This window comes from Crassostrea angulata, chromosome 8 (assembly GCF_025612915.1).
Source record: "Crassostrea angulata isolate pt1a10 chromosome 8, ASM2561291v2, whole genome shotgun sequence".
NCBI classification, from domain to species: Eukaryota; Metazoa; Mollusca; class Bivalvia; order Ostreida; family Ostreidae; genus Magallana; species Magallana angulata.
Genome location: NC_069118.1, coordinates 21,815,526 through 21,827,865, shown reverse-complemented (window position 1 = coordinate 21,827,865; position 12,340 = coordinate 21,815,526). Strand labels below are relative to the sequence as shown.

The following is a 12,340-nucleotide window of genomic DNA, read 5'->3' as shown; positions in this document are numbered from 1 at the left end:
AAAGGATGTCCAAGAAGCTGCGGAAAAACTCCGAAACCAGGCACATCATCATCAACGAAGACTTAACAAAATACCGTGATCGTCTTCTGTACTTGTGCAGGCAGCTGTGTCGTGAACGCAAGTTGAAGCAGGCCTGGACATCCAACGGCAAGATCAGCGTCCGTGACTTTGGGGACAGGACTTATGCGATCCGCAAGGAGTCGGATCTAGCTCCCTTTGGTCATGTGTTGAAAGAGAGTGGCCACTCATAGACCATTCTTGTTTACATCGTGCCTTGCTACAATCAATCAAATAACATTTTGTCTATCGTTTATAGATAGTCTATGATTTAAATCATGTTTTTTTTTTTCTTCATACCTATATATATAGTATATACTGTCACTGTGCTTAGTTATGAGTACTCCAAATCGCTAGTCTCAACATAAACACCCTATATAAAAAATCTGTAAGTTTAAATGTTACTTTTCACCCTTACCACGTACAAAACCCTACTCCCTTATTAGTATACCCGCACTTTCTAAAGAAAGTTCGGGTATATTGTTGTTACCCTGTTCCGTCCGTCCGTCCGTCTGTCCGTCCGTCCGTCCGTCCGTCCGTCTGTCACGCTTTACTTTCTCAAACTGCTCTTACATCTTATAAACCAGCAAACTGAACTCTTGGAGTTTGATTTGGGGTATCATGTTGTTTTGTAAAAAAGTTTCAAAAATTCTCTGTTAGTCCTGGGGGTCAAATAATTGGTAAAAAATGACGTTTTTTCACAAAAAACCTTCTTCCTCGAACTCCTCCTACATTTTCAAAAGTAGACAAATCATCTTTTGGAATATGTTTTAGGGTATCCTATAGATGCGCAATAAGGTTTCGGAATTTTCAATTTTGTCCTGGGGGTCATTTAATGGCTAAAAAATGACGTTTTTTTACAAAAAACTGGTTTAAAAACCCTTACAGAATTGCAGCAGATACTGCAAAGGCAGTATATGCTGCAACAATGCTGCAATTATACTTAATATCTACTGCAAAAATGAAGTATATTTGCAGTACTTATTAGCATAATGTACTGCGCACCAGTATATGCTGATAATCTACTGTAAATATACTGAAAATGTGCTGCAAAAACTTTCTGTTAGTGACACACAATTACATATGCTGCTGTTGTACTGCCAATAGGCTGCATTTCTACTGCTTTATCTTTATTAAGAGATACTGGTATTAAAGGTATACTGCATTTCTGCTGCCTTATCATTATCATTCACATATGACTGTCATAGGTGTACTTCACTATCTTTATCATTTAGATACAGGCATCAAAGGTGCTGCATTTGTACTGCATTATCTTTATCATTTAGATACAGGCATCAAAGGTACTGCATTTGTACTGCATTAACTTTATCACTTAGATCCTGAAGGTATACCATATTCCGCAAATATTTCAACTCATGTACACTATGTGTGGGAAATGCAAAATACATGTGTAAAAAACTGTTTGTTCCAACACTAAAAAAATATACTAATAGACATGATCGATGTTTCAATAATAATAAATCTTTATAAATCTTTATGTTCATATTAACACGTTAGTAAAAACATGGTCAGTCAGTAGCTTATGTATATACAACCTTCGAGATCGAAAGATGCATTCCGTTAGAATTTGAACTCCGTCGCGAAATGTTATTTATAAGTGAACGGCATCACTGTAGCACACAATTCATCTCAAAGACGTTATCAATCTGTTTCGAGAATATTTCTATGACCACTGACGCGAATGCATTAGCTTAGACGCGATTGAAACTCCAGCAGTTACACTCTTATTCGAAGAGTCCGCCATTGTTTATAAGGTGTCAAGTCAATTCGTCGCCAATACAAAATGAATACGATCTTTAAGACGGAAAAAACTTAATTTTTAAATTTAAAGTAAAATTTAAAATGAAGATACTACTTACAAAAATTAGTGCATAGTTTAAGAAACAAAGTACGATATTATATTTATTTGAGTTCCAATTATTTGATAGTTTTCAAAGACTGCAGGTTCAAAACATGAAGGGGTTAAAATTATACGGACACGACTTGTGTAAGCTGCGTACTAAACAACTCGTACGTTCCTTCAATTCTTATGGCTAGATTCTGAATGTTTATTAATGACATCGTTAGTACCTTAAATTCAGTCTAATTAAAAAGAATCAATTCATTATGATCAATTAATGTTTTGTATGTTTTATATATGTTCATATCAAACCGAATCGAAAAGTCCCAATTTATCAGAATATATTGTCACCGTGTTGTTTGATTCTATAACGTCATTTCCGCCTATGACTACGCACTTTTAAAAGAAGCAGACGGATCTTCAACATGTGTTATGGAACATTAAAAAATCACAATGTTGCAGCAGTTGTAGCGAAGAAAGGTAAAATATTTATGTTGAAATCACCTTGAGTGTATATGAGATAAATGTAGTTACTTTAATGGAACAAATGAACAGTTTTTGTCCAACATTTCAAAATGGCGATTTTGAATTTTTAAGTTAAATTTATGGCAGTAAAATTCTTTTATAGGCCTATTGTATAAAGTTACAAAGTTATATACTATAGCTACAAAGATGGATGGATACATGTGAAAAAAAAGAAAAGAAAGTATAAACACAATAAGTAAATTAAAATCATTCTCTCTTTTTTTTTTCTTTAGAACTAATGACTCTGCATGATCATGAGGAACTTCCGAAGATGCACTTGATGCTGAATATTGATTGTTTTAAGGTAAGCAAAATAAATGATTTCACATTTGTATTAGATTTAATTAGCTTTGTTAAAAATCTAAGTTTGCATCAAAAGAGGGTTGAGTCATTAAATCGCCTAAATAATGAGTGCTATTTTAATATGATGTTATTATTCTAACAAAAGATAATAAAAATTCCATTACATTGAATTTGAGTAATAATTGTAATTTATCCTTAGTATCAAAGGCTTAATTCAAATTGAAATTTTTTTATGCTTCTGTAGCAAAGTATGAAATTGTATCCATAGGGACTTGCCAGTTCAACAAGTGAATGCTCCTTAGCTAAAGGGCAGAATACCTGGCTCAAAAAGCCCTGCGAGACAGCTGGAGTTGAAATATGCAGAATGGATTAAAGAAAATGACATTCTAAAATGCAGTAAGTTAATAGATGAATCATTTCAAATTGTATATCAATGCAAAATTTTTCTGTAAATTGTACAAGTCAAAGTTAAGTTATAAATTATTTAAAATACATTTTTTCAGGGTTTTTAAAGTTTTGACCTGTTCATTTTAAATATTAAAATTGTGCACCTTATTTTTTTTTCATAACTTTCATTTTATAGTTAGCGGGTATTAAAATTCTATTGGTTTTAAAGAATCTATGGAATTATAAAAGACTGTTTCTTCTGTCGTATCACTGGATATCAGTAGTGTATGTAAATGTAAATCTAACGCTTTTTATACCTCCTTCAATATGCATTTATAAAAGAGTTCCATCTGTCTTTTTCATTTTTTTATCTCTCTGTATAAATACAATTTTTAAATGGCCTGCATTCATTTCAAGAAACACCGTAGACCTAACATTTTTTAAATTAATGATGTTTTAATTTAGATATATTATTTTCATTAATTTGTTTGCAGATTTTTCAGCGCAGAACTGAGAAGTCTTGCGCTACAAAAGGGGGCCTTCACCAAGCAGTGGCGGTGAAATTGACCAAAGGACCAAAAGCGGGAAAGCTAACTGTGCAGCACAGCAATGAAAGTTCATAAAGGCTTGTGTATATACTGACTATAACACATTATAAATTACTGCTTATACTATAGATAGATTAACTGTAATAACTGTAGTAACTGAAATAATCTGAAAGTTTTGTAACTTTTATACAATTATCATGAGTATTGCAAATATAGATATATTTGCAAATTATTTGTAATTAAGTGTACATGTATCTAGAGTAATTAAACCTGAATATATTACTTTCGTTGTTATGAATAGTTGTTGTATTCTACAAAGGCTGCCAACCATATTCACGGTATATCACTATATGTCAGTAGTTTTGCTGTCCTACCGGCCAGGGTACATGAAATATCTGAAGCAAGCTGCATCTCTACTGCCAATCAAAGCTTCCATATTTGGATACACAATGCTGCTGTGCAGTACTAATTTAAATATTTGAAACATGCTGCAACTCTACTGCCAACCAAAGCTTCCATATTTGGGTATACAGTACTGCAGTGCAGTACTAATTTAAATATTTGAAACATGCTGCAACTCTACTGCCAACCAAAGCCTCCATATTTGGGTGTACAGTACTGCTGTGCAGTAGATATTTGAAACCCACTGCAACAGGTCTACTGCTTAGCAGCGCTATTTAGTACTGCAGGCCAGTAGACTGTAGAGATATTCAAGAATTCTACTGCAGGGCAGCATATACTGCCTGGCAGTATATACTGCCTGGCAGTCTTATTTGCAGTACAATTGCAGTCTTAATTAACATATTTGAAACATACTGCAAGTCTGCTGCTTCATTGTATTTTTCCATTTAAAAGCTCTGCAGTACATTTGCAGCACTACTGTAGCTCTACTGATAGTCTACTGGGATTTTATACTGATAATGTGCTGCATATGTACTGCATTTATGCTGCAATTCTGTAAGGGAAACGTCATTTTTTTTAAGCAGTAGCCAAATGATCTTCTAGAATATGATTGGGGGTGTCATATTGAGGCAAGATCAGGTTCCAGAATTTTTTTTTTAATTAAGGGGATCAGTGGGCAACAAAAAATGACGTTTTTTGGCAAAAAAAATATGGTTCCCAGAACTCCTCTTACAACTTTTGGAGTAGCTACATCATCTCTTGGGATATAATTGGGGCTGTCCTATAGATGTGCAATAAGGTTTTAAAAATTTAAATTTCATCCTGGGAGTCAAATAGTAGCAGAAAATTGACGTTTATCACTAAAAAATCAAACATTGATCCAAGAGCTCCTCTTATGATTTAATGGATAGACAATCATAACTTGGGATATGATAGGGACTGTTCTATAGATGTGCAGTAAGGTTTTCAAAATTTAAATTTCATCCAGGGAGTCAAAATGTAGCAGAAAATTGACGTTTATCACTTAAAAAAAAACATAGATCCTAGAACTCCTTTTATGACTTAATGGATAGACACATCATATCTTGGGATATGAAAAGAACTGTTCCATAGATGTGCATTACGGTTTTGAAAAATTAAATTTAACCCTGAGGCCCATTACCTACCGGTACATACCTTTTGATGCCCTTTAAGGATCAAGAATATATATGGTTAAGGGGTGGGGATTTCAACCGTTTTCGAGATATTCGTGCACTTCCTGTTCAAGGGGGGTCATGACAACCCCCGGGGCCCATGACTTACATACCGTTTGATGCCCCTTGACACAAGGTACAAGAATATATATGGTTTAAGGGTGGGGATCTCAACTGTTTTGAAGATATTAAGGGACTTGCTGTTTGAGGGCGTCAGGACCACCCACAGGGCCCATGACCTACATAACATTTGATGCCCCTTGACATCAGAAACATGAATATATATGGTTTAGGGGTCATGATTATAACAGTTTCTGAGATATATGGTAATTTCAAATTCCTGGGGGGTGGGGATGACCCCAGGGGTAAGATCTAATAAACCCTATATATTGCGAGTAACAGCCAATATATGATTATGAAAACCCTATATTATTATCTTTGTCCGTTTTCAAGTTACCATTTACAATAGAGTCTATGATTCTTTCTACAAGGTTCAATGTTAGACCCCACACCCTTTTGACACCCCCCTCCCCCCCTCCCCGAAAAGTGGTTGTCTAACCCAAAATGAGAAAAATCAAACCAGGGTGCACAACTAGATTTGCAGGCCTATCATATCCTAGAGTTTTGTACAATTATGTTCAGCCATCTCTGAGAAACAAGTTCAGAGCGGGAAAGAAGAAAAAGAAGATGAAGAATATATATTACATGTATTAAGAACCGTACAAAAACAATAAGTCTCCAAACTTCATTCAGGAGACTTAATAATTAATAAAGATTAAATAGAGATAGGATCATCAAACATCAATAATTTAAAGATAATTGACAATTTCTGATTCTAAGGGGGTCAGGATGACCCCTTAGGGTCATGACTTACATGCCATAATGATCTGATGCGCCTGCATGACCTAAGGAGGAATAATATCTTTGGATTAAGGTGGGGATCTCAATGGTTTTTATGATATTTGATAATTTCAGGAAGAGCACTTGGGATCATGACCTACATACCATCTTAAATGCCTTGAACAAAGAAACAATAATATAATATGTACATGATATATGATTCAATTTAAGAACCCAGATATAGATCAATCATCTGTTTTGTAATACTTCCTATGTATATATACATGTACATATTAGTTTGTGTTTTGTTCTATACTATTCATGTTCATGACTGTAGTATGGCTTAGTCTTATTTTAAATTACATTAAAAAATTGTCAAATATATGACTTGGAACCCCCACTCCCAAACAAACTCAAATATAAACTGTTCTCTCTCTCCCCCCCCCCCCCCCCCTTCCTTGTCGAATAATCTATTAAAATCAAAATATAATTTGGGTGTCTAAAAACTTTTATAAACTGGTAAAAAATGTTATTCTTAAAAAAAATTACATTACACCTTGCATAATTGACAAATGATCTATTGAGATACGATCAGAGGTCATATTTCTACCTTGGGATCAATAAGTAGTATTCATTAACAAGTTAAAATTAATTAATAACAATAAATGATTCAAATTATAAATGTTTATACTCCACATTCATCCCCCCCCCCCCCCCCCCCAATCTAACCTGCTTATAAAGATTCAGTCTTCTTAATACATTCTTACATGTGTACAGTAGCAAATTTTAAATCATTTCTTGATTGCTTTTTCTCTCGTGATTCACATTAACATTTTGGAAATTGCTTAATTCAATTTTTAAGATTTATAAACAAAATGTTATATGCATCACTGCCATGTGTATTCACCTATTTGGGGCAATTGTAAAGTCTCCTAAACAAAGCAGTGACATCATTAGGCTAGGAATTACCCACATGGATCAAACACTACTGTATAACATATGAATAAGATAAAATACATTATTATTTCTAGTTCTAAAATGTCAGGGTGTCTCCAAGGGGGCATAATCTTACAATACAATTTTACGCGCAATGACACAAAGAGCAAAAATAAATTAAACGGTTTAGGGATGAGGATCTCAGATCTCAGAAGTTAACAAAATATACAGTGTATCATATCATTTCCTATTTCATAAAAGCGGGGGGAGGGGGGGGGGGGGGGTTAAAGACAACACCTGGGGGTCATTAATGTACTTTACACCAGTTGATGCATCATAATGACTTTAGAAGATATTTTGTATTTTCCTGTTTCGTGGGGTCAGAACAGTCCCATAAGGTCATGACCTACATTGTATTTGATGCATTATAATACATTAAGAAAGAAATACTCCTTCCTTCCTATTATTACTCATATAAAAAATATAAGTGTCTACACTTACTTACATATGAAATACACAAATTTAATAAGAAATTGTTTATACAGGGTCAATATGGGGTCAACTCAACAGTGCATGCAGTCTGACAAATGAAAAAAATAACTTTTGTAACTAAAATGACAGAAACTTTACAAATGCAACAGGATAGGTAACGATGATAAGCTTATTTAAATATTAAAAGATGATGATACAGTATGCTGTCAAAGGGAGATTACATTTAGAAAGTGAAAGTAGAACTTATATACATGTGTATGTATGCTGGCAGGAATCCCATGCTGGCATCTTATTATATTGTGCTACTGCTACTACATGTATTATGCTTACCTAAATTGGTCAACATCATAATGATAATCCAATTAAAACACAATAATGAATTCCTTTAGCTGATCTTAACTACCGTAATCCTTTTCTGCATACGGAAAACATGTATGTATGGGTGTTGCTAAAACGCGGAACGGAAAACGGAACGGAATGGAAAATATCATCACGTTTATCCCTTAAAAAGGGTATAGACTGGCCAGAAACGATTTACTTTGTATCTTTTATTTATATCTAATGAATGATTATCAACATGTTGCTATCTTATTAATATTCATATGAATGTCTATCAATTATAGCATTGTATTCATTTGGCTTTAGTTGAGTACGAAACGGAAAAATCAAATGTATACGAATTGTGAAACATTAACATGATTAAACGAGCAAATTAGCTATAACTTTTTACTTATTTCTCTTATATGGTATTGCTGGCATATTAGCGTAACGTACGCAGTTAGTGAAAGCGTTTTATGCGTGTTTTGAGTATTTTTATATTATTTTCAAATATGATGTACATGTATATACTTACATCAAAATTGAATTTTCGGTGTTCTAGACGATCTTTTATCATACAGACGATACAGTATCATTGAGATGGAAGAAAAAAACTGTAGGACTGACGACATTAAAAAATTAAAATACAGTAAACATTAAAATACCCGGTAATTTGTGAAACTAGTAATTTGTGAAACTAGTATTTTTAGCAATGCAATTTTGTTTACGTTTGCATTACAAAGCATGCAGTTGTTTATTCCAGCAGCTATATACAAATGATCCGAATAGAGAGCTCTAGACGTTGCCTGGTTTGATTTTCCGATTATATATTGGGACTATAGTCTGTCGATCCCAAAATATTCATGCAGCACATTTGGACGATTTATAATGGAAAATGTTGACATCTTTTCTCCATTTGGAAGTCACTCAGAAGACCTTGCACAATTTTTCAACACCATCATCCGGGTCTGTTAAAATGCAAAACCCCGTAGACTTCTTTATTTTTGGCCGTGTATTTATACCAGCTGATAAGCTAGAGAGGACGTTTTAAAGAAAGAATAATGAGAATGTTTAATGCTTCTAAAAGAGAATCGCTTGAACCCTGAGGTATATATAAATATACAGCAAAAAGTGAATCGAGGATATTTTGGGACAGAATATAGTGGTCAATGCATGTACTGTTAATTTTGAGGAAATAAATATTCTTGAATAAATAATCTAATATTGCTAATCTTTCAAAAAAAATTAAAAAGGTACATAAAGTATATCGTTTTAGCATACTTAACAAATCTATGAGGTAAATAACATTAGATAAGATTTTCCGTTTTCCTTCCGTTCCGTTTTCCGTTCCGCGTTTTAGCAACACCCATGTATGTATACACGTGAACCCATCTAATCGAAGAGCTGGGTAAAACTAGTACCCGCTAATGAGACATGCAAACCTGTGTTGTGTACGTAACTTCAGACAAAGATCAGTCATTTGTAACATGCATGTATTTTTATGACATATTCTTCAAATCCACTTGCACTATTTTATTAGGTAAATAACAGCTTTAAGGTGGTGCAGGACACCTGCATATTGTGATGTACATGTATACTTCCTATTGAGATAAACAATAAAGTATGTTGACTATTGATTAAATATTTACCCCCCAAATAATGTTACCTAACATTGAAGCGCAATGGGTTAGAGCGTTTACATGTCTGTAAGAGCATTGGGGTCCAAGGTGTATTTTTGGTAATTTACGAATTTTCATGGGGAGGGGGGGTCTGGACCCCTCACTCCCACCCCTTCTCTAAATCTGTGCACACGATGATGTTCATGTAGGCACACAGAAGCAAATCTAAAACCGGCAACCGCCACGGGGAGGGGGCATAATTTAATTTTTAATTTTGTTTGTAATAATTATATAGACCATTATACTTCCTATGACATAAAATGTTAAGATTATTGATTAACTGAAAATTCACTGCAAACAGGTCTACCCCAAATTGCAGATAAAGTGCTGCTCATGTCACGATGTGTATTATCATATGGGCAGGGATCTCGTCCTTCAGTTATGAAAATTATAATTTTTAAATGTATTACCGGAGTTTGCATGTAGCCTTCATTTATAATTAAACTGGTATAAAACAGTGTTATTTAGGGGCAAACACATGGTGCGGGTATTACTGTCTAATGACAGCATCTAGTTACAAATGCACTCAACGTGCATACTATTGTGTACATATGTTGTGTTTATTTGTACATTGTTTTCTTGCTCATATGAGAGAGATGTTCATATCATTGTTGTACTATACGTGGACCTTGTCCACTTGTTCTATTATTCAGTCATCATCACTTCATTTGATTTCTTATTACCCCAACTGACTCGAAATTCCTCATTTGAAATCTACCATAACCCAGGCATTACCTGATTAATGTGTGTAGATGTCTGTAGCTACCTGGCCAGTGTGGGGTTATTTTATCAAATTGCCATTTTTCCCAAATCATCATTAAGTTTGTCTGATTTCGTCTGTATCAATTTACTATTACAATATGGCATAAAATGTGTACCTATCATCATATTTTTACATGTATACTCAAGCATGGGGTTAAACCATACAAAGCACGATGATATCTCATTCACTTGTTCTACTATTAGATCTACCAGTGTTCCTATTTTTCACAAATCATGTATATTTGTATCTATGACTTTACTTACTTTTTCGTACCTACTTCTTCTCCTGTCAGGCGATATTGAAGTGAACCCAGGACCCTTCCCAACACCAACTGTCACACATTCAACATCCACTTGTAATTCATCAACAATTACCCCAATCAACACATCTTTCGATCCACGTAGATTTACTTTCGTTCATTTAAACGTTCAAAGTCTAACACATAAGGTCCATATACTCGAAACAGAACTTCACAATCACACCATCCTTTCATTTACTGAAACATGGCTTCACGAAGATAACATTACCTCGGATATCGATATACATAACTTCCAGACTCCATTCTGTCGTTGTCGTAAAACTAAAACAGGAGGGGGCGTGGCAGTATATGTAAAAGATAATATTTTCGCAAAACGCAGAGTCGACCTTGAACCAACCACGGTTGAGTGCGTTTGGTTGGAACTTTTTATGGGTGGTCAATCTTATCTGTACGGAACGTTTTATCGACCCCCAAACTCTCCAGTATCTATATGGAGTGATATTGAGTACTCCATAGACTTAGCTTTTAATACCAAAATTAGCAAAATAATAATCACAGGTGATTTCAACGCAAACTTACTGACCAACAATTACCAATCCGAGTATCTTATCAATATAATAAATATGTACAACATGACCCAACTAATTGAAGAACCAACCCATTTTACTGAAGAAACTTGTACACTTCTAGATGTTATTATAGTCAGTGATAGTAATATTCTTGAAAAAGCTTATGTTGGCGATTGTTTTCTGGACAAAATGTACGTTATCATTGTCCTGTTTATGCGTCGTTAACTCTATGCAATCAAACCTCCCACTCATTTAAACGCGAAATTTGGTTATTCAACCAAGGCGATTATGTTTCATATAGAAATAGCCTTAACTCAATCGACTGGGAAGAAATATTGTCTGATTCTGACATCGACACCAATGTTAAAAGATTTAATGAAACTATTATAAAACACGCTAGAAATAACATTCCCAATAAGATAGTGACTATTAGAAAATCCGACCCTCCTTGGATGAATAATGAAATTCGAACACTTATCCGTCGACGGAAACGATTGCATTCAATCGCCAAACGAACTGATCATCCTGACAAATGGACCGAATTTAGAAAAACAAGAAATCACTGTATACGCACTGTACGTAATGCTCGCGATGATTATTACAAAAAGCTGTCAAAAAATATATCCGAGTGTAACGACTCAAGGAAGTGGTGGAATATGGTAAATAAAATATCCAACACTCAGATTCGCAATGACTTACCTCCCTTGGAGGTTAATGGCAATGTAGTCGATAACAATTTTGAAAAAGCAACTGCTTTTAACATCTTTTTTACAAATCAGTCAAATATCGACGATTCATCAGCGACTCTTCCAAATATTAGTAATAACAACGCTTCTAACCATTTATATACAGAAATAATACTTTCCGACGACGAAGTAAAAAATGTTCTTCTTTCATTAGATACGACTAAGGCTACTGGGCCAGACCTCATAAATCCTCGACTTCTTAAGGAAGCTGCGTCGATTTTAAGTTTTCCATTGCGCAAATTATTCAACAAATCACTTCAAAATTCACATTTTCCTACGGAATGGAAATAAGCTAACGTAACACCTGTTCACAAAAAGGGTAAACGTAATGATATTAACAATTACAGACCGATTTCATTATTGTGTATTACTGGTAAAGTCATGGAAAGATGCGTTCACAACCATATTTATAGTTACTTTGTAGAAACAAAATTCTTGTGCAACAATCAGTCAGGTTTTATC

General features: G+C 34.3%; 1 protein-coding gene across 1 annotated transcript; it reads left to right on the top strand.

Annotated features, from left to right (window-relative positions):
- The first annotated feature begins 83 nt into the window (after positions 1–83).
- LOC128160786 (uncharacterized) lies at positions 84–11,357 on the top strand. The gene is made up of 2 exons (XM_052824115.1): positions 84–502; positions 10,056–11,357. The coding sequence occupies exon 2, from the start codon at positions 10,284–10,286 to the stop codon at positions 11,355–11,357; it is 1,074 nt and encodes a 357-aa protein (XP_052680075.1). The 5' UTR covers positions 84–502; positions 10,056–10,283.
- The last annotated feature ends 983 nt before the right edge of the window (positions 11,358–12,340 follow it).